The sequence below is a fragment of the Scyliorhinus canicula genome, chromosome 2, assembly GCF_902713615.1.
Source record: "Scyliorhinus canicula chromosome 2, sScyCan1.1, whole genome shotgun sequence".
NCBI lineage: Eukaryota > Metazoa > Chordata > Chondrichthyes > Carcharhiniformes > Scyliorhinidae > Scyliorhinus > Scyliorhinus canicula.
Genome location: NC_052147.1, coordinates 159,806,477 through 159,830,226, shown reverse-complemented (window position 1 = coordinate 159,830,226; position 23,750 = coordinate 159,806,477). Strand labels below are relative to the sequence as shown.

The 23,750-nt window shown below is 45.7% G+C and overlaps 1 protein-coding gene across 1 annotated transcript in view; it reads right to left on the bottom strand.

The window, feature by feature from the left end:
* vps8 (VPS8 subunit of CORVET complex) overlaps window positions 1-23,750 on the bottom strand; it is a 787,508-nt gene that overhangs the window by 722,009 nt on the left and 41,749 nt on the right. The window contains 3 exon segments of the mRNA XM_038788252.1: window positions 5,032-5,118; window positions 6,399-6,523; window positions 19,913-19,918. Coding sequence (XP_038644180.1) covers window positions 5,032-5,118; window positions 6,399-6,523; window positions 19,913-19,918 — 218 coding nt within the window.

The following is a 23,750-nucleotide window of genomic DNA, read 5'->3' as shown; positions in this document are numbered from 1 at the left end:
GGTCATGTACCGATGTAGCCTCATGTAACTATTTTTTCACTGCGTGTTGTTGTCTGTACTAAATGAGTTGACACTGTATATTTGGACAAGAGAAAAGTTGGGACTTTAATTTGCAATGATGGTTCTTTTGGGCTTGGGCGTGTATGCTGGGGTTGTGTGCTAAAGTGGATTTCTTGGTTTTCCTGGGACCGGGCAAGGGGGAAGAGACACCGGCAGGGGCCTCCATGCTGGCTGGTTTAAGCAGGCCAGTGAACGGGAGTGAGGTGGGTCGAGGGGCTGCGGCCATCGGAGACTGATAGAACAGGTTTCGGTGAGTCTAGCCGGGGTGAAAAGTTGGGGGAAGGAACCAAGGTTGGGGAGAGGAGTTTACAAGAGGAAGTGGAGGGGAGGAGTCTTGGGGGGGGGGGGGGTCTACAATTCATGGTGCCATTCACGGTATTCTTTCGGGGATTGGATGGCATTGAATATTAGGGGGGGTTGGGGGGGTGGACTATATGTGTCAACGGTGACCAGGGGCGATTCCTGATTCCTTTTTCCCTTTTATCCTCCTTGGGAGGTTTAGTTGTATTTGATGCTTATATTGTCAGGTAGGCTGTTATTTGGGGTGTGGTGGGAGGATGGGATCGTTGCTGTTGGTAGGGGGATTGACATTGTATTCATTACCGTTTACTGTTTGTTGGTGGGGTGTAAATTCTGAAGAAAATGTGAAAATGGAGAATGAAAATATTTTTCAGAAAAAAAAGTTGTGAGGGTTCCTGCCTCTATCATCCTTTCTGGAATCTCTGGAACTCTCTTCTTCAAAAGGCAGTGGAAGCAGAGGGTGCAATAAACGGCCTTGTCATACCCGACTCTGTGAGACGAAGAGACCGTTAAATCTCGCGAGAGGCCTCTCGTGAGATTGCAACACTCAGAACGCCTCCAGAGACCCAGGCCATTGGAGACGCCCTGGTGGTCAGGCTCTGGGGAGGATGGTACCCTGGCACTCCCACTGCCATCTGAGCACCATGGAACTGTCAACATGGCATCTTGACAATGCCACCTGGGCACCCTGGCAGTGTCACCCTGCAGACTGGTAGGGGCACTGTCAGGGTGCCAGGCTGGCAGTGCCAAAGTGCCAGGTTGCCCATGCCAGAGATCAGGCCTGGGGTGCCCTGCCCTTATGAGCTGAGGTAAGGTTTGGGGGGGGGGGTGTAGGGGAGGGATTGGGGGGGGGGGGCTTGAGGACCCTCTGGCAGGTAAATTGGGACTTTTGGGAGGGGGGGGGAAAGAGAGGCTGTGGTGGGGGTCGTGAGGAAGGGAGTCAAGAGATTGGGGTGGCATTTAAAAATGGTGTTCGGATCTCTTCCTTCACCGACTGTACCGACTTGTAAGTGCAGGCAGCGTGGTAACTGCAGCCTTGATGGGGCGCCCCTCGCTGAGGCCAAAGCGAAAATAGAAACCTGTTTGATAGCGAGGTGTTTCTCCACGCTGCAGATGCCAAGAAACACCCCACTAAAAGCACCCTGTAGCCACCTGGGGTGGCCACGTCCCATTTACAAAATGGACACTTGCAGAGAATGAAGGAAAAAATGGACAATGCTGAGAAAGACATCAGGTGCAAGGTTTGTCTGTTGATTGGAGTTTGCAGCTCCAGACAAGACCGATACTGCAAAACCATTAGCATACTAATGAGCCATCTCCGGGGACAAAAGAGAAACATTTAAGCAAACGATACCAAACCAGACACCTCAGCGCCTGAGGAGACTAGAACAAAGCAGGCCAATGGCCACCTAAGGCCCGCCCAGCAATCAGGGCAGCCACCCCTTCATTGGAGGAAATCGATACCAATGATCAGGATATGGTCCAATTAATTGGGACCCAGTTCAAGGACCGCCCAAAAGTGCACAAAGCCCTTTTGGGGTATAAGAAGAAGCACCCAAGAGAGAATCGTTCTTCTTGGCCTTGGCTCGCAGCGACGAGAGGCCTGCCTAGCAGCTGCACCAGAACAAGCAAGTCCAAAGTCAATGCACGCTACGAGATAGACGCTCCTAGCTACTATTCCACACAAGTTCGATCCCAACAGCCTCAGAACCGGACAACGGCCATTGTTCCTCTGACTGAGTGGGCACCCGAAGCTAAGTATAGGCTTTAGTAGTAGTGATAGTTTAGTTAGTAGAGTTTGTGCATGAGTATAATTGACTGTGTGTAAATAAATGAGTATTGATTTTGAACTTACTAACTGGTGTATCGAGTCTTTGATCAGTATTCGGTTTTGAACCTTGGGGCGGTATCGAAAAGATACCTGACGACTCCTGAGCAAGCATAATTAGAATTAAGGACGGCGACCACATTAACCGTCATAAACAGAGCCAATTAAAGAGAGAACATAACGAGCAACAAAGCAAAACGGGACTCTTTTTTCGCCATTAATTCGTGCCCAGAGTCGCCCAGAGTCTCTGAATATTTTTAAGGCAGATTTGGATAGGTTCTCGATTAACTAGGGGGTGAGAGGTTATCAGGGGTGGATATGAATGTGGGGTTGAGGTTATAATCAGATTAGCCATGATCTCATTGAATGGTGGAGCAGGCTTGAAGGGTTGAGTGGACTACTCCTGCTTCTAATTTGTACGTTTATATGGGAGTGGGAGGAGAAATCACTGCAAGTGATATTCTGGTTATGACTGGATAGCCAAGAATGGAACCAGGTGGGAGCAGTCCCACCCAGCTGGACAGTACTGGAGACATATAATCAATACTGACAGGATCGGAAATAAAAACACAATATGCTACAAAGATTCAGCAGGTCTGGCAGTATCTATGGAGGAAGAAACAGATAACCTTTCAGGTCAGTGTGACTTCTTCAGGGCTGAAGAGCGGCACATATGTGATGGATTGTACTGCCGGAGAGGGAGGTGAAGTAGAATAGGCCAAGGATCTGTATTAATTTCAAAATCAGCAGCTTTGCAAAGGTTATTGCTTGGGTAATTGGGAAGGGAAAATAATTTGCTATTGAGGTTAATCTCTGGAATTAGAAGGCCAGGCTTGGTAACTGCAGTCATGGTTACTTCAGGGAAGCAACAAGCACTTCTACTAATTGATCCAGGTCATCTTGTTGCCCTAAAATCCAATCACTGAGTGAGAGTGTTCGAGAGAGTTCGAGAGAGTGCGAGAGAAAGGAAAAGAGTGTGAGAGAGAGAAAGGGAGAGAGAGAACTGCTGACATTTTATTCCCAGCAGCTTCCCATTATTAGTAGATAATCAAGACTTTAGATAACTGAACAGCTGTATTGTCCTTCCATCTAGGCAGCTAATTTCCCTTTAATGGCTACCATTCAATTTGAAGCATTGTTGTGAAACCTGTTTTTACTGTGGCGAAGAACAAAATACTATTAAATCTGTACAGAGTACAATGCCATATTTCATCAGGTTTGCATAACTGAGAAACCCGATTTTAAACAATATATTGTGGATTATTGTCAAAGTACAGGAATTTTAAATTTTACATGATTGGCATTAAAATCTTCGGTAGCCAGAAATACTTGCAACATATAAATGATTTTGGAAAAAAGTGACAAAACTTTCAGAGCGATATACATTGCAAGGTGCAGCTCCTGATATAAAACAAAATTTCATAGATGTAGCTAATATTTTTAGTGTAACCTGCAATGAAATTCACAATTTGTTTCTGAAACTGATATTTGGTTCAGCTATCCTCTTTAGCAAAACCCTTAAGTGGAATCCTGGGACCTCATAGAACATCTCCTTCTCTGAACTACATTTCACGACATCTATTGTTTCGCCATGTTTCTGAGATATTAATTACTGCTTTATTAGTAAGTTATATATTGGATTTGGTATCATTGTTCTTGTTATCAGTAGGAACATGCTTTTATATCCATCCTTCCCACTCTCTATTTCCCTGCATACCTTTCGAGTGATTTGATTTTGCAATAAAGGCACCATAAAAAATACCTTTTTATTTCTGGAAAACCAGTTTCTTAATTTGAATTTTTGAGTAAGATGATTTCACTTCTCTCTTCAACTTAGACCTTATTTCAATCTTTTGTCAGTTCATCTCTCCTGCCTTCCACCCTCTCAATGACCTCCCCTTTTGTTCTTCCTGGCCACTGCAACTTTCTACTTACTAAAAAACTCTCACATTTCTATCCTCCTTCTGTTCTGATGAAAGGTCATCGACCTGAAATGTTAACTGAGTTTCTCTCCAAAGAAGATGCCTACCCTGCCGAGTATTCCCAGCACTTATCATTTTGGTCGGTTGGCCATGCTAAATTGCCCCTTCGTGTCCAAAAGGTTAGGTGATGTTACTGGGTTATGGGGATGGAGGCATGGGCTTGGGTGGAGTGCTCTTTCCAAGAGCCGGTGCAGACTTGATGGGCTGAATGGCCTCCTTCTGCACTGTAAATTCTATGATTCTTCATTGCGGTTGACAGTAACATTTACTCCATGGTGTTAATTCATTCCTTATCCATTTCTAACTTAAATCCAATTACATAAATTCCAATTCCCTTTTGATGAAGATAACTGTCAGCCCTCTACATGGCAGCAAGGTGTCTAAAAACGACAGAAACCCAGGTGGAATTCATATTTAAAGTAGAGTTCCTTCTTTTGAAGTCAAAGTTTATAGTTGCTCTGGAAATGCCAATGACTTTTAGATCTAAATCAAGACACACAAATAAAAGACAAACATTTTCAAAAAGCTTTAAACCCAATCTACCGTGTGTTTCAATGCTGAACTTAATATCTAAAGTCCAGAAATCTCTCAATAGCTTTCACGTGTTTCTAGTTACATTCATTTCATCCACAATATTATACCATCTTGTAAATAAACTCAGCATTCATGTTTTAATTCAGAGACTTATCATTCCATCCTCTTGAAAACCAGATGAGGGTTAGAGTTATGAGTTATGGTTAGTGTTGGAGTATGTTAGGGTCAGGGTTATGATTTAGGATTAGAGTTGGGGTATACTAGGATTAGGGTTATGACTTAGGGTTAGGGGTGGCTATGCTAAGGTTCAGGTTAGGGTTAGGTTACCTTTATGTGCAGGATAGCAGTTCCTGGAGGGTGAGCATCAGTTATTGTTCTCAGTAACTTCCCGTTTGCCAGATCCCACATGGTAATCTATAGGAGGCAATAAAACAAACAAGAATATAAACCTGAGGCCTGAATTTTCACTCCCATCAGGAAAATTCCCAGCTCCACAAATCCGACTCAGGAGGAAGTGCCCTGGATTTTCTCATTTTCCAGTGGGATGAGTGGGGATGGCAGGGAGGGTTAAAGGGACTTAAGGCCCACAACCCACAGAAAGGGTCCAGAGTCAGCCACAGCGGCTGTTGGGCGAGGAGACGGGCCAAGTGATTATGGGACTTCATCACGGCTGCAAAAAAAACAGAAATTAATTTTAAAAATCTCTCCAGCCCTCACACACTGCTATCCATACCAACCTACGTATTTTCATGCTCCCAGTCACTCCCATGGTCGTCACACCATCCATACCAACCGCGGCCAACCTATGCCCTTTTATTCACTTCCCATGACTCATTGTAGCCCCTATGGCAACTTAGTGCCAACTCCTGCTATCCCATGCCCCCCATCCGCCACCCTCTGACCTTGCACCCTCTATTACAACTTACCCAGTATCCGCCATAGGCAGACCATGATGAGATGCAATAAAGTTCTAACTTTACAGTTAGAATTTCAACATCTGCAGTATTTTCCTTTAATTAAAATGAAGTTCTAATTGTCTATTGCAGATTTTATTTTTAAAATGCTCTCATTCATAAAACCCCATTCAAATATTTGCATTCCTCCAATTACATAATCCCTCATAAAAATAAACATTTCCTTCAAGTGCTAATTCCCTGACAAAAACAAGCATTTGTATTCATAAACCCAGTCAAAGATTTTATAACCACTTTGAGCTGGTAATCAATCTGTGAACTGACAGGTACCCCAGCAGGATTACGATAGGTTGCAAAATCAGTGATGCAGCACAAATTGCATAATGATAACCCTCAGGCTTATGTCAACAGAGAGACTGAAATGGCAAGCACTGATTTTTTTGAATGAATAAAGAAAAACTTCAGTAATTTTATTTAGGAAACGATCAATCCAATGAATAATATGCTTTAAAATGTAAGTATTCTTGTATCGCCAGAAATGAATTGAACTGTGGTTACTTACTGCATATTCAAGAGACAGTCATAATTTGATAGGAATACTTGTCTGCCAACTCAATGCTTTAATGAAGTAATAACAAAAAAGGTGGCTAAAACTGAAGGCAAGTTTCAGACAAATGTGCAAAAAACATCTTGTACCCCACCCAAGCAAAAGGAGCTCAGGTGTTCTATTCATAGCCTGATTACAATACAGAATAACAACAGTATGTCATTTCACCTTACCTGCCCTTTAGCAAAGCCACAGAGCAGCCGAGTGCAGTCACTGTTGATACTAAGTGCAGATACTGCTCCGTACTGAGCCCCAACGGCTGTGCTCCCCAGACACAGGCGCAAAGCCTGATTTGGATCTGAAAAACAAACATTTTTCAGACATACAAGGAAAATTCATCACTTGGTTACACATCTCCCACTTCCAAGGCTGTGAAAGGAACACCACAGGTACACCCCATGCACGTAATTTGTGGCTTAATTTAAATTTCATAGGACTTGTTATAACCTCTGCTTCAAAGCACAGCAGAAATCATATCAGAAATTGAAGCTTCAAGAAAAAGATTTTACCCATGAGTTCTAATTTTAAAAAAAAAAATTCCAGGACAGTAACATTTATGAACTCTTTTTGGACTAAATGTTGTATGGTTTGATTAAGACCACTTAATTTAAAACAGCATGTTTAAAGATAAGATAGTAGACATTTCTGAACAACTATGTTTGCCCTACACCCAAGCACAGGTATGTGAAATAAGCATGCAACTGAAATAATTAATAGTGTGCCAATTCACAGCTATTTACAAAGAAATAAATAGAAGAGAGATTAAGGGATCAAAGTAAACTTAAAAATAAAAGATATTGAAACTGTGGAAATGTTCATTAAAGAAGGAAACAGTCAAGGTTATACAGGGAAAGAACTTGCATTATATAAAGCCCTGTGCCAGCGGGAGGATACAAATAGGTCAACATGAACCATTTGCAGCCTATTAACAGGCTGGGCACCAGATTCTCCAAGCCGTATGAACGTCCGGTCCTCTGGGCCAGGATTCACGCAGATATGGATTGTTACAAGTATTTCCCAGCGTGGCCCTGACCCGGTGGACTTCATGGTGGGCCAAAGAGGGCAAGTATTATCTATCCTCTCCCCCCCCACCCCCGAATGTAAATTCTGCTCACCCCAACCCCCAGCACCCACCCCATCAACCACAGGGAACCCCCTCATTTCAGAGACCCCTCCGCCCCCCCCCCCCCCCCCCCCAATCAGTCACTCCTGCTTGGAAACTAAAGAGCAGTCCAGGCAGAAACAATTAAAACATCAGTGCTTTTTCAGTCACCTGTGCTGCCTCAGACAAATGTCTAGAACAGTGTTCTTCAAAGTCGGGGGCGCGACCCGCCGGTGGGTGTCGGGAGCCGTTGTCCACGGCGCTCCCGATCGCACAAATCCCCACACAGCAGCCGGCTTTTCATAGCGCCAGCTGCTAGTGGCCGCGAACATGTTAAAAAAAAAATTTGCCCGCATTGCGCATGTGCGCACGATGATCAACGCACATGCACGCCGCTAATCGGGCATGCATGTGTAGTGCAGCCGCTATTTTTTTTTTTTTAAACGGTTGCAGCTTTTTGTTTTACAAGTTCTGTAGTGGTTTTTATTCATTTATTTTATTCATTTAATTTTTATTTTTTTCATTTATTTTATTCATTTTATTTTTTATCTTTTTTACAAGTTCGGGGGAGTTTTATTCATTTTTTTCATTTATTTTACTCATTTTATTTTTTTTACAAGTTCGGGGGGGGTTATTTGATAAAATTTTACAGGAAAAAAATTCAGAACTTCGGACAGATGGAGACTCCATAATTTCCGACAGCGGAAGGCTTCACCTTCATCCAACAGGTTCCATTGGAGGAGCGTGTACGAGGGCCAAAGGGATCCAAAACCATTTCCTCCATTTTTGTCAGCAGCAAATAAGGTAAGAGAAAATGGTGGGTCACGCAGGTCGGCCGGCGTGGGTCGAGAAGGTCGGCCGGGTTGGGTCCCGAAGGTTGGCCGGTTGGTAAAAATGGGTGCCCGGAAAAAAAGTTTGAAGAACACTGGACTAGAAAGCAGCAGCATCTTAATAGAAAGCCAAAACCGTATCAAAAGGCTTTAAACCTCCTCAGATTCTTTGATATGCAAGGTTTCAATTCACTTCAAAGAGAAAAAGCTTTTAGTAGCCTGTAGCTGACAGCTTCCGAACAGCAAGGTGTCTGGATTAATCATTTCCATTTCCCTTCATGCTTAAGTGAATCTCAAGTAGCCTGCTGTGTGCAATATTTAGAAACATCTAGGGGTTAAGTGCTTTCACTTCCTCTTTTTCTCAGCAGAAAGTACTTAACTACCTTTGATGGGAGATGATCAGTCAACTGTAGCTAGATGTTTATAAACATTGTTCAGCAGGATACTTGAGATCCATTCAGGCATGAAGGGAAATGCATGCATTTTGTGGGGCGGGGGGGTGACCCAGCAATTCCCGCGGTGACGGGGAGGTGGAGGATGCCCCAACTTGTCATGGTGACAGGGGGCCAGCTGCCAGACCTCACTCTCGAACCGCCTGTGCAAATCGGCGGGCCAATAACGGATCCATGACGGAATCCCTGGTGATCCCTGCCATACACAACTTTGCATGGCCACTGGACGCCACTTCCAGCCCCAGCGTGAAACAGAAGTAATTCAGCTCCAGCAGGAGAACAAAGTCTCCCAAACAGAGAATCCAGCCTTATATCCACCATTGTAATAACTCCTAATATCATCCTGGAAACCAGCAGAACACCCCTGAAATAGTGCCAAGAAATCTTTTACGTGTATCTGAAAAAGTAGGCTATGTTATCCTATCTGACATTTTATCTGAAAGGCAACAGCTCTGGCAGTGCTGACCGACCTCAGCACTGCACTGAAATCTGTTTAGATTTTGTGTTCAATTCTCTGGAGTGTGGCTTAAACCCACAATTGTAAGTTAAATGAATGTTTCCAAACATTCAATAAGCTGAGTACAATCCATGAAAGAATAAATTGCAACAGTTTTGAAGAAGAAAATAACTTGATAACACAAATGGCAGATTCTCATCCACATTTTTTATTTTTAAAAATTCCAATGAGAATAAATAATTTTTAAAATGAAGAATGTAATCAAAGCATAATTTCAAGTGAATTAAGGAATGTCTGATACATGATGAGCGCTACATGCTAATAGTTTCTTGGGTGAAAAGACCTTTATTAAAAAAGTGTTTTAAAAACTCTTCTTTATCATCCAAAATCCTACTTGCAGGTTTAATTTATTTTGCCTTATATATTCAGTAAAATTGAGGCTGCATTGAGTCTATATGAAAGGTATGCTGATTTACAGATCTGTGGTGTTTGGCAAAAATGATCAGAAAAGTGGTCAAATGACAGTGACAATTTTTCACTGGTAACTTAGGGTATTTTTATCATGTCCTTCAATTACCTGTCATCTAGTGTCAACTCAGTAAGACAGAGTGCAACTGTATCTCAACCAGTTTCTCTCATCCCTTGTACTTTCTAGCAGTGATCCATTTATGCAGTACTGTATCTTAAAACTATCATATATTTTAAAGACAGCTTTTGGTGTAAATATCCATGGGGTTTGAACTCGACATTAATAATTTAGGGTCAGGTTCCATCGTATTTGTAATAGGTCAATGCCCATGTTGTCGCACTAACTTTAATCAATTAAATTAATATTTAATTATTTTTCCAGGCTTTGTTACAAAGATCACTGTCAGCACAAAGCACAACTTAATAAAGAACAAATGTAGGTGGGCCATTAGGAAACACTGAAGATTATGACTGGAATTCTCCTGCGGTTGGAGTTCTATTTTCCCGTTGGCAGCACACTCCCATCCACAGTTTTCCCAGCGGCGTGGGGTAGGGAAATCCCATTGACAAGCGGCAGGAAGAAAGAATCCCGCTGGCAGCAAACGCCGAGAAACACACAGCTGGAGGACAGGAGAATCCCGCCCTATATATATTAGTCATTTGGGGTACTTTTATAATGTGACTTCAGTATTGTTAAGAAGCATGGTTCTCAACTTTACTACACAACCAAAATGTGACATAACCCTCGAGTGAGACCTCAGCTTGACTGCAGAGAAAAACTGTTCAGGACTTCCTTTCAGTTTGATACAACATGGTACATAACTTGCACTTCACTATCAAAACTGATTTTAAAACTGCTCTAAAGCTCCCTTCGACATCTCTCTGCCCCACCTAACCACCCCAATTACGCAAAGTTGATTTAAGTATTCAGAATACGGACTGTTACTGTGAACTCGAAATTAAACTTTGCAAAACTCTTGCATGAGCGAGGGAATTCTAGTTTAAGCCGGGGCAGATTTTAAATTCATTCACAGGATGTGAGTGTCACTGGAAAGACCAATATCTGTTGCCCATACCTAATCACCCTCAAGGAGATGGTTTTAAGCCACCTTCTTGAACCTCTAAAGTTGATGTGGTTTAGGTAAACTCACAGTGCTGTTAGGAAGGATGGTCCAAGATTTTGACTCAAACTGTGAGGTTTTATCTGTCCAGAGTTAACATTGGGGTCCAAGTACTTCCAGTATAAATGTACTATCAATCTATGCTATCGCAAAATTACTAACTGGTTTAATGCTTTCTCCTTCACTGAAATGTTATCCTTAAGCACAGATGTTGAAGTATTACAGCACTCTGCTTCCAAGGATGTAAACAGGCGCTGAAGCTCAGCTAACACATAAACCTGGTAAACAACTTTTATAGAATGATGCAATACAGAAAGCAGCCATTCGGCCCATCACACCTTTGCTGGTGCCAACTCTTCAACTGGAACTACCTATTTTGAATGCCATTGCTTTACCATCACTTAGCTTTTTAGCAAAACGTATCCAATTTCATTTGTTTGACTTTCAATAGTCAATTGTAGAAAATCATTGTGTTCTCATACCCCTTCCCAAGGATGGAGACAGAGTCTGCATTAATACACACACAAGAGACACGGGGAGACACGACACATAGGACACATGAGAGGGAGAAAGGAAAGCCATGAAACTGGTACCATCTGATCATTTCCCAAGTGCTGGTGTTTAATGTGGGGAAATCTGGTTATCATAGAAGGTACCATAAAATCCCCAGTGCAGGAGCAGGCCATTTGGCCCATCACGCCTGCACTGTCCCCTTGAAAGAGCACCTATCTAGGCCCACTCTCCCACCCTATCCCCATAACTCTACCTAACCTGCACGTCTTTGTAATTTGGGTAAACTTCAAATCCGTCACATCATTTCAGTCTAACGTATTGACAAGTATTCCAAAAGGTAAGAGACATCCTTACAATATTATAAACAAAACGCTTTTACTGGACAACTACTGTCATAATATCCACTCATGTATATCATGAGATGCAGACAGGCAGTGATTGACACACAGGATAACCAATGAACACACATGACACAGAACAACTAATCACCAGACAGGACACCACCACTATAAAGCCCACAGGGCATTAAGGCTCTCCCTCACTCACATATACGGCTAGGGAGATAGTCGCAGTGCACAGGCCAATGAACATCATCACCATGTGATAGAGAGCTAGTCTGGTCAAGCCAGTAGGAGGTTATCAGTTAGGTTAATAGAGTGTCAACCCGACTTCCGGTAGCGGCAATGACCGAGTGAGCCGCACATTCGGGAGCTCTCACTCCGGCGGGGCTTTAGGACCTGATTCCCCGCAATAGCGAGACGGTGGAGTGGCGAAAGGGCGGCCACGGAGGTGTGGAGGAGCAGGCAGTGTTTTATGGAACCGCAGGAGAGAAGGAAACAAAGGAAACGGGAGAGAAAGGGACAAAGGAAAGGTGCAGGGGAAGCTGACCTGAGACCCCAGATGGCGGACCCGCGGACCTCGGACCCAGCAAGCGCTGGAAAATATGCTACAGGTGATAAAAAGTAGTTTTGAGTCGCTGAAGCGGGATAACTTGGACCCACTTCAGAGGGCAGTGGATCAGCTGAATCAGAGGCTGGATGCCCAGGATGTAAAAGTTAAGGAGCTGGGAGAGGTGGTGGAGAAGCAGGCTGATGTGCAGACGATTGCGGCGTTAGAAGTAGATGGGCCGAAGGAGAGGCAAAGAAGACTGCTGGACAGAGTGGAGGAGATGGAAAATAGAGCCCGCAGGAAAAATCTGAGGATCACGGCCTCCCGGAGGGGGCTGAGGGAGCCGATGCCACAGCGCTTGTGGCGGACCTGTTGATGCAGCTGATGGGGGTTGAAGTCTTTCCGCGACCGCCGGAGCTGGAGGGGGCATACAGAGTGCCCCCCCCCCCCCCATCCAATGGTGATTAGGTTCCACAGGTTCGTGGACAAGGAGCGGGTGCTGCAGTGGGCAAAAAGCGCCAGGAGCAGCACGTGGAATAACAGTGTTCTTCACATATACCAGGACCTAAGCCAGGAGGTGGCTCGGCGGCGAGCAGCCTTTAAACAAGTCAAGAAGGTATTGTTGAAGAAGCACGTGAAGTTTGGTCTGCTGTTCCCGGCCCGTCTTTGGGTGACGCATCAGGGCCAACACCACTACTTCTCCGAGCCCGAAGAAGCGATGGACTTTGCGAGGGAGCAGGGGCTGGTCCAGAAAAGAGGTCCCACGGACGCAAACTAGGGCCCAAGAACTATCGTTTGAAGGGATACCGAATGTGCCTAGACTGCTGGTCAACTGTTTACTGTTTTAAAGGTACCATGTGGGACATTTGGGACTCTTCCTTTTGTTTTGTTTTTCTGTGTGGACCATTGTTGCCTGGGAGGGGGTGTGTGGGGGGATGTTATTCTGCTGACGTGGGAGGGATCTGAAGTAGGCAATGGCAAGGAGGTCCCCCCCCCCCCCCCCCCCCCGTACAGTCTTTTTTTAAGTTTATTTTTCTCGCTTTCACTTTATGGTTTCTTTTCTGGGTCTTTCTGTGGTGATGGGTACTTTTTGTGGGGCTCGCTGAGTGCCTTGGAGCCGGTATTGCAACTAAGGGGTGGCCAGTCAGCGAGGGGGGTTAAAGACGTGGGTTGAGGGCTTTTGTTTTATTGGAGTTTAGGCCTTCCTGTGCCAGTGAGTTTGCTCCAGCGGGTTGGACAGGGGGAGGGTGTGCTGGGGGGTGGGGATGAGGACGGGGAAACAATGGGAATGAGACAGGTGGGCGCCGGAGTGATGAGTCACCGGGCTAGCAGATTGGCTAGTCAAGGGAGTCAGGTGGGGGGGGGAGGAATACAGCCAATGGATGGCAGGGGGGGGGTTACCTGGGGATGTTGCTGGGGTTGTTATTCTGCTGACATGGGAGGGATCTGAAGTAGGCAATGGCAAGGAGATAGAGGGTGGAGGCAGCCAAGAGGCGGGCCAAGAATGGCACGACGCACGGGCCGGTGGCCAGCCCGAGAAAGGCTATGGCTGACCGGCGGGGGTGGTTGTGCCCCCCAACCAGGCTGATCACCTGGAATGTCAGGGGACTAAATGGGCCGGTTAAAAGGGCACGGGTGCTCGCACACTTGCGGGCTCCAAAGGCGGACGTAATTATGTTGCAGGAGCCACATCTGAAAGTGTCTGACAAGACTAGGCTAAGGAAGGGCTGGATTAGCCAGGTCTTCCACTCAGACTTGGATTCGAAGTCCAGGGGGGTGGCAATTATGATCAATAAGCGGGTGCAATTTGAGGCGGAGGGCATAGCTGCAGACAGGGAGGGCAGATACCTGATGGTAAGGGGCAGACTGGAGGGGAGAATAGTGGTGCTGGTGAATATATATGCCCCGAACTGGGACTACGTGGACTTTATTAAAAGAGTGCTGGGGAAGATCCCGGACCTGGACTCTCCCAGGTTGATAATGGGGGGGGGACTTTAACATGGTCCTGGATCCGGCTCTGGATCGGTCGTGTCCCAGAACGGGTAGACTCCCAGCAATGGCAAGGGAGCTGAAAGGGTTTATGGAGCAAATGGGGGCAGTGGACCCCTGGAGAGCCAGACAGCCGACGGGAAGGGGCTACTCGTTTTACTCGCATGTTCATAAAGTATACTCTAGGATAGACTTTTTTATCCTGAGCAGGGACTGTATAGGGGAGGTAAAGAACACGGAATATTCGGCAATCACTATCTCGGACCATGCCCCGCACTGGGTAGACCTGCAGGTTGGAGGGGGGAATTACCAACGCCCATAATGGAGGCTAGACGTAGGACTGTTGTCGGAGGAGGGGATATGTGAGAGACTTCGGAAGTGTATGCAAAACTACTTGCAGGTGAACGATACGGGGGAGGTCTCAGTAGCGACCCTGTGGGAGGCGCTGAAGGCAGTGGTGCGGGGAGAACTGATCTCAATTGGGGCCCACAGGGCCAAGGCGGACAGAGCAGAAATGGACAGATTGGTTAGGGAAATGTATCGGATAGACCAGGAACTCGCGGAGTCCCCGGGGGAGGACCTACTCAGGGAGAGGCGGAGACTACAGGCGGAACTGGGGGCACTATCCACGAATAGGGCCGTGGAACAGCTTAGGAAGGCGAGGGGAGTGGTGTATGAGCATGGGGAGAAGGCCAGCAGATTTTTAGCGCAGCAACTCAGGAAGAGGGAGGCGGCCAGGGAAATAAGTAGAGTGATCGATGGGGAGGGAGCAGAGTGGAGGACCCGGCTGGATTGACTTCTATAGCAAGCTGTACACTTCAGAGCCCCCGGAAGAGCCGGAGGAGATGAAAAGGTTTCTGGACGGGCTAACATTCCCAACAGTAGGTTGGGGGGGGGGATTAGAGTGGAGGAGATATTGGGGGGCCTGAAGGCCATGCAGTCGGAGAAAGCCCCGGGGCCGGATGGATACCCAGTAGAGTTTTACAACAAGTTCTCTGAGTTAGTGGGACCAGTCTTGGCGAGGGCTTTTAATGAGGCAAGGGACAGAAGGACCCTGCCGCCGCCGATGTCACAAGCTACCATATCACTGATATTGAAGCGGGGCAAGGACCCGGAAGCGTGCGGGTCCTACAGGCCAATCTCCTTGATTAATGTAGATGCCAAGCTCCTGGCAAAGGTCCTGCCGATTAGAATTGAGGACTGCGTACCGGAGGTGATTGGGGATGACCAAACTGGGTTCGTGAAAGGCAGGCAGCTGTCGGCCAACTTGAGAAGATTACTCAATGTGATCATGATGCCCCCGACGGGCAAGGAGGTGGAGGTAGTGGTGGCGATGGACGCCGAGAAGGCCTTCGATCGGGTGGAGTGGGGCTATCTATGGGAGGTGCTCGGACGATTTGGGTTCGGGGAGGGGCTGGTGAATTGGATCAGACTACTGTATCAAGTCCCAAAAGCCAGCGTCAGGACGAACAGAGTAGTGTCAGAGTATTTCATACTATATCGCGGGACCAGACAGGGTTTCCCACTCTCCCCGTTGCTGATTGCGCTGGCCATAGAGCCGTTGGCGATGGCGTTGAGAGCCGCAAAGGGATGGAAGGGAATGACCAGGGGTGGGGTGGAACATAGGGTCTCTCTCTATGCGGACCCATTGGCCGGGATGGAAAGTACACTGGAAACACTGAGGAAGTTCGGCCAGTTTTCAGGGTACAAATTAAATATGGGCAAGAGTGAGATGTTTGTGGTGCAGGCAAGGGGCCAGGAGAACAGACTGAAGGGGCTGCCATTTAGGCTGGTAGAGGAAGGTTTCCGGTACTTGGGGATACAGGTGGCGCAAGACTGGGGCAGGCTGCACAGGTTAAATTTGACCAGGGTGGTGGAACAAATGAAGGGGGAGTTTCAGAAATGGGATGCACTCCCACTGTCGCTGGCGGGGAGGGTGCAGACTGTAAAGATGAGAATCCTCCCTAGATTCCTGTTCATTTTTCAATGCCTCCCGATCTTTATCCCATAGTCCTTCTTCAGAAGGATTGGCAAGATTATCATGAGCTTTGTCTGGGCGGGAAAATCCCCACGGGTGAAGAAGGCGATGCTTGAGAGGAGCCGCAGCGAGGGAGGGCTGGCATTGCCGAATCTGATCAACTACTACTGGGCAGCTAACATAGCCATGATAAGGAAGTGGATGGTGGGTACGGGGTCTATCTGGGAGCGGGTGGAGGCAGCTTCGTGCAGGGACACCAGTTTGGCAGCCCTGGTCACGGCTCCCCTACCGCTGCCGCCGGCCAGGTACTCAACCAGCCCGGTAGTGGGGGCGACCCTGCGGATATGGGGCCAGTGAAGGAGGCATGTGGGGGAGGTGAGTGCATCTGTCTGGGCGCCAATATGTGACAACCATCGGTTTGCCCCCGGGACCATGGATGGGGGGTTTCGAGCATGGCGGCAGGTGGGTGATATGTTCCTGGAGGGGAGCTTTGCGAGTCTGAGGGGCTTGGAGGAGAAATTTGGTCTGGTAAGGGGAAATGATTTCAGGTACCTACAGTTGCGGGACTTTGTCCGTAGACAGGTCCCATCCTTCCCACGCCTCCCACCAATGGCGATCCAAGACAGAATTGTCTCTGGAGGGGAAGGAGGAGAGGGTAGAGTCTCAGATATTTATACGGTGCTCATGAAGGGGGAAGAGTCCCAGACGGAGGAACTGAAACTCAAATGGGAGGAGGAGCTAGGCAGGGAAATGGAGGACGGGCTGTGGCAGAAGCCCTGAGTAGGGTAAACTCGACCGCAACATGTGCCAGGCTCGGCCTGATTCAATTTAAGGTCGTTCACCGGGCCCACATGACGGTGGCTCGGATGAGCAAATTCTTTGGGGTAGAGGACAAGTGCGCTAGCTGCGCAGGAGGACCAGCGAACCACGTACACATGTTTTGGGCATGTCCGATGCTTAGGGGGTACTGGGAGGGATTTGCGGGGATCATGTCCCGGGTGCTAAAAACAAGAGTGGTGATGGGTCCAGGGGTGGCAATTTTTGGGGTTTCGGAGGACCCAGGAGTCCAGGGTGAGAAAGAGGCCGATGTTTTGGCCTTTGCTTCCCTGATAGCCCGGCGACTAATACTATTGGCATGGAGGGACTCAAAGCCCCCGAAGACTGGGCTATGGCTTTCAGACATGTCGAGTTTTCTGGGTATGGAAAAAATTAAGTTCGCCTTGAGGGGATCTGTACAGGGGTTCGGCCGAAGGTGGCAACCATTCATCTACTTCTTTGCGGGCGTGTGCAGTATGGTACGATTGAAGTATTGATTCTACGTTGATGTTTGCACATTTTTGCTTTCTTTTTGTTGATGTCTGTTTACAATGCCGAAAAATACCTCAATAAAATTGTTTGTTAAAAAAAAAATAGAGTATCAACCCACAGCAGATTATATACAGCAATCAACAGGTTCAATGAAACAGTGCTGGACCATCTCCTGTGTCGGAAGCCTGTTTCTCGTTTTATTGCATCCAGTTGCAGTCGATGTTAGACCAAAACAGATAACACATCAACTACTACTCTCCTTGACACGAATATTGCAGACATTATAGAAACTCAATTCATACGAAAAATATAATTTACAATAAAAAAACACAACATTTAAACACTATTTTTTGCTTCACTCTTAAAATAACAAAATTCTTGAGGACAAATTCTGAGATCAGCAAACCAGTATTGTAGCAGTAGAACGTACCAATAATTAAAACATTAACAGCTACTGTAGGATATAGAATCATTAGCCGGTCTCATTTTACTAAAATGTTAGTAACAGTTATTGAGTTAAAGGGAATGAGTTTAATTAAAAAAAATGTAATATACAATAATTTATTTTTTGCGAAAGATCTCCAACATTTACAAACAAGCTATTTTTACTATTCCTCTCACCCTCAAAACAATAATAGCAGGAAATTCATTGAGTGCACCTAAACTAGTAGAGACAATGGGTATGCTTGCAGGTGAAAGAATATTACAGCTGAGCCATACGGCATCAAATTTAATACTTCATATCGTTCATCAGTGAAACCAAGTTTACAATGTGCGGCAGTGGCAGATACTGTGCAGCAAGTTAATAAGGCCAGGGGAATCTTGGGCTGAAAGAGTGTGAAACACATCTGGATGCATCATTGAATTTGTACAGGCTATATGTTCATCCCCACCTGGAGCAGTGTGTGAAGCTCTGGTCACTATATTTCAGAAAGGACAGCATGGTACCAAGAAAGCTCAGCTACTAGCTGTCCATCTAACATCCACCTCTCGGCACCCAAGGTGGAACAACAGAAACGCAGTTTGCTTATATACGAAAATCTAGAATTAATAATGAACCTTATTCAGATATTGAGCGTGATCTAACAACCGCGCCAGACACCAGAGTCATGGCCGGTAAATCCCAACTCGCCACGCCTCGCAAAATCTAACAGGATCTCGTAAGATGTCGCGATCCAGATCCCGCCCACAATGGGCAGGATCTGTATTTGGCAAATTTGCATATCAAAGTGAGCTAGCCTTGCCGGATCTACCAAGGCGTTGGGATCTAATCCCTTCGCCTCAGAGATCCCAGCGAGCACCAATAAGCTCTGGTCTTCACATACGGGACCAGGTGGAACTGCACTTAGTGGGGATCTTCCAGATCATCAGGTGCCCCTGGGTGGCTGGGCTCTAGGCAGGATGGTACACCAGCACCCCAAATTTCAACCAGGCACTGCCAGCCTGGCACCCTGGCACTGCCAAGGTGCCCGGGTGGCATTTTGCCCAAGCTGGGGATCGGGACTGTATGAGGTGGGACTTGATGTCCACTTATAGGTGAGTTGGGGCATTGGGGTAGTCCGGGGGTTGTGTTGGGGAGGGGAGGGTCAAGAAATCGGGTGCCGTTTTGAAATAGCGCTCCACCTCAGTGCAGGGAATGGGACTGAGTGCGGCTTTGGCAGGGTGTTTCCTGCTGAGGCCCTGAAATAAAACAAGAGGTCATTAGATGGCGGGGTCTTGGCCCTGTGAGTGCCAGGAAACACCCAGCTAAACGTGGTCCACACTGGGCACTGTTTCCATTATATCACACCCATTTTTATTCCTTTTCGTTCAAAGTGACTTTGCATCCTAAAAATAAATTGTCCTGTAATTTGAATTGAACAACTTTCAGATAACAGGAGTGGACTTCTCAGGTTCTCAGATTGAACCCTGAGAAACATGTTAGCATTGCCTCAATAATGGCAATACGACAATGTGGAATAAAGGTGAGAAGAGGCTAGGTGAATGAATAAATCAGATAAAGATGCACATAATTCACACACATGGTGAAAAATGTTTGGAACAGACTGCCCAGAGCATTTTACATCTTCAGTGTTTATTTCAAAAGAAGCTGGGCAGGCTTCTTAAAGAAAATTAATTGTGGGATACAGACTCAACTGGGTATTCTACTAAATTTTTCAAGTTTATAGACCTCAAAACAGAAAAATCAAAATGGGCTCTTCTACACCCATACTTTCCAATGTTTTGATAAAAATGAGATTATCTCAAGCTCCTTGATCTTTCAGGGTTAAATCCAGATTAAAGAGAAAATGTTGTTTACATAAAGTTGGTAATAAGAGGGGGGGGGGGAAATCAGAAACTAAGAAATGGTGGTTATGATGCTGTTGTTCATATTGTTCACCTGTGGTGTATACCCATTGTATCCGTACAGAGAAGACAATTTGATAGCAACACCTGAAAGATTAGAACAATATTTCAAAATTCCTATGGCACCAGAATATACAACCCCATTTTATGTCAGTTATTGAACAGCAGTTTGTTTTTTAAAAAATGCAGAAAGCAAGCAAACCCCTAGGTACACCCACACCTTTGTGTTCTATACCTTTTCCTATTACATCCAGGAGGACAGGAGGAGAGAGAAGAGATCACATGTCAGTGTTCAGCATTTTCAGCACAATTCACTTTAAAAACTGATAAACTTTTCCTCTCTAACACAAGGAGAACATAACACTCTACACATGGAAGAGAAACAGCAAATCAGAAAGGGTTGGTGCAACATTACATGAAGCATCTCTGTACAAAATGAAGACAAGCAGTTAAGTTACCTCCAACATGTGTAATTATTTACATCAAAAGAATGCAGACAGGTAGATTGCTAAACTTATTGTGTTTCATAATCAGAGAAGGAATACATATATTCAAATAATCATTTAATATCACCAAGAAAAATCGCAAAGTGCTTCCACAAATTACTTTTGGACTACTTTTAACTGAGACAAAAAAGGCATTGGAATTCCATGCAAAGATCCACGGAAGATGACAGAGCAAGTTGTCGATTTTGGTGGGGTTATTTGAGGTAGGAACATTGGCTTGGAATTTTTCCATCCATTCTGTAAAGGTGGCACTGGATCTTTTAATACATGTGAAGAGGTAGCTAGCACTTCCTCTAAAAGACAGCACCACTACAGCATCCCTGAAGACTCCACTGTGCTGTCAGCATAAATTACACAGCCACATCTATAAGGGGCCTTGAACATGCACATTTCTGACTCAGGTGAGAGTGCACAGCATTAAGTCAAGTTGGCACTTCAAGTACAGAGGCAACTTTCAAATGATGAAGAAGGTCGCCCATAACTATTCGCTGCACTCCAAAAGCAATTTATGGTGATGATAGCATTCAGCATGATTTAAATAAAAAACAAGCATTTGTAAATCTCTCACTGGTGTGAGGTGGCATGTTCTTTAAAAATATATGCAACTCAGAGGCCTTGGAAAACCAATGCGCAGCTATAATTCTCCTCTCGGGAGGAGGTTCCAAAGGTCATTTAAAGAGCTTCAACCGGGTAAGATACCAGGACCAGATGGCTTCGGGTATGGGTTTTTAAAGGCGTTTGAGGATTTATTGTTCACCCCTTTGGTGGGTATGTATTGTCATTCTTTTGAGTCGGGGATGTTGCCGCCGACTCTACGTGGGGCTAATATTTCTCTGATTCTGAAGACAGGCAAGAATCCGGAGGAGTGTGCCTCCTTTAGGCCATCATCTCTTTGGAATGTTGACTTGAAACTGTTATTTAAGGTTCTGGCCAAAAGGCTGGAAGACATCCTTCTGACAATCACACGGGAGGAACAGACTGGGTTTATTAAGGAAAGATTTGAGAGTAATAACATTAGAAAGCTGCTGAATGTGACACAGGCTTTTCAGAAAAGTGCACTGGACAGGAGGGCTGAGGGGTAAACTACCGCCCCTTGCTAATTTCCACTTTAGATGGTCCCCCATGGGAGTTAAATATCTGAGAGTTTTAATTACCCTCTTGTCTGGACAGCTATTAGATGTTGATTTCCTTAGATGCAGAGAAAGCATTTGACAAAATTGAATGTAATTATCTGTTTTAAACATTGCAAGACTTAAGGTTGGTGGAGAATTATATTAAGTGGATTCAATTATTGTATCATTGCCCCATGGCAGCAGTGCTATCGAAGGTTTACGGTCATTGAATTTTGGGCTTCAGAAATGGACTAGGCAGGGTTGCCCTCTGTCCCCTTGTTATTTGCATTGGTCACTGAGCCACTGGCAGAGGCCATTAGGTCGGGCCCCTTAGTCACAGGGTTGGAATGTGGGTTGAAGCTGCATAAAATTATGCTTTATGCAGATGATATGCTGCTGTTTGTGTCGCATCCTGACCTTTCGGTCCCTGCCATTATTGGAGTGGTAAATAGTTCTAGTGCATGTTCTGGTTACAAGATTAACTTTCTTAAGTCAGAGGCTATGCTGGTGGGAGGGCTGAGGGGTAAACCATTGCCCCTTGCTAATTTCCACTTTAGATGTTCCCCCATGGGAGTTAAATATCTGGGAGTTTCAATTACCCCTTTGTTTAGACAGCTATATGGGACCAACTTCCCACAGTTTATTACAGCCATTATATGGGACCTGGCTCGGTGATCGGCACTCATGATTTCATGGCTTGGGAGATTTGTGCTAATTAAAATGAACGTATTGCCCAGATTGCTATATCCTCACAAATGCTGCCTATTCTGTTGTCAGCTACAGTCATTAAAGAAGTTAATGGAATAATTAGTAGATTTATTTGGAACAAAAAGAAACCTCACCTCAAATTGGCTAAGCTCCAGTTACTAACTTGGGGAAGGGAGGGGAGGTTACGATGGATCCCGCGTCCGTTAGGCTTGATACTGAAACAGAGCAATCAATTTTCCCTCTATTGGTCTTGTTTTATGGTGACATTAAGGCGGGCTCTGCTAAGTGTGATAATCCTTTTATTATTAATACTCTTATACAGCATGCCGCCTATTCTAAGGGAGATCTAAGCTGCCTTTCGCTCTCTCTCCTCTCCAGGGCAGTCAAGATTTCCCACCCAGTCTAATCGACCATGGATTCGATACTGGAGAGATAGAGGCATTTCTCAGCTGGGAGAAATGCCTCCTTGTCATCCTTCAGCAGCTATATCAGCAATTTAGCATCACAATGCAATCCTTTTTTAAGTATTTATAGCTTAGAAACTTTATCTTCAATAAGATATCCCTGTATCTTGACTCCTCAATTTGCCCAGTGGAAAGAATCCTGAAATCTGTGGAACCTAAACAATTGATTGGTAAATTCTATGATGATTTGAACTCCAGGCTCTGCATCACCACTCTGAATCACCACTCTGAATGCCCTGCAGGCATGAGGAAAGAATTTAGCTATTACGATTGATAAGGAAACATGGGGTAACATATGGGATTATGCCAGTAAACCTTTGGTTTGTAATAAGATGAAGGAGACCCAATTCAAGATACTACACCACACTCATATTACACCTAGCCTTAGACACAGGTTTGATCCTTCCTTATCCCCAATGTGCTTTAAGTGCCAGGTAGTCGAGGGCGACTATATACATTGTCTATGGGCCTGTGTCAAGAATGGTCAGCTGTGGCAAGAGAACTGGAGATGATTTTCATAAATCATAGAATGTACAGTGCAGGAGGCTTTTCGGCCCATCGAGTCTGCACCGATCCCTGAAAAGAGCACCCTATCTAAGCCCACACCTCCACCCTATCCCCGCAATGCAGCAACCCTACCAAACCTTTTTGAGATAGCCTTACAGTCTAATCCTGTATTACTGATTCTGGGTCTCCTGGGTGGGAGAATCACGGATTCCACAGGAAAAAGACTATATGATATACCTTTGCTACTCGTAAGAATCCAGCGGGAGGGATGCCGGGGATGGTGGAGCTGCTAGTTGAGTTTGGGACCTTTTCAGGCTATAAACTAAATCTAGACAAGAGTGGAGATGTTTGTGGTGCACCCTGGGTACCAGGAGGAGGGAATTGGTAGGCTCCCGCTTAAGAGGGCAGGGGAGAGTTTTAGGTACCTGGGGGTGCAGGTGGCCAGGGACTGGGGGACTCTTCACAAGCGTAATTTCACCAGGCTTGTGGATCAGATGGAGGAGGAGTTCAAAAGGTGGGACATGTTGCCATTGTCATTGGTGGGGAGGGTGCAGTCCGTCAAAATGACAGTGCTTCCGAGGTTCTGGTTCCTCTTTCAGTGCCTGCCCATCTTCGTCCCCAGGGCCTTCTTTAGGAGGGTGACTAGCAGTATTTTGAGCTTTGTGTGGGCGCATGGGACTCCGAGAGTGAAGAGGGTTTTCCTGGAGCGAGGGAGGGATAGAGGCGGGCTGGCGCTGCCCAACCTTTTGGGGTACTATTGGGCGGCCAATGTGTCA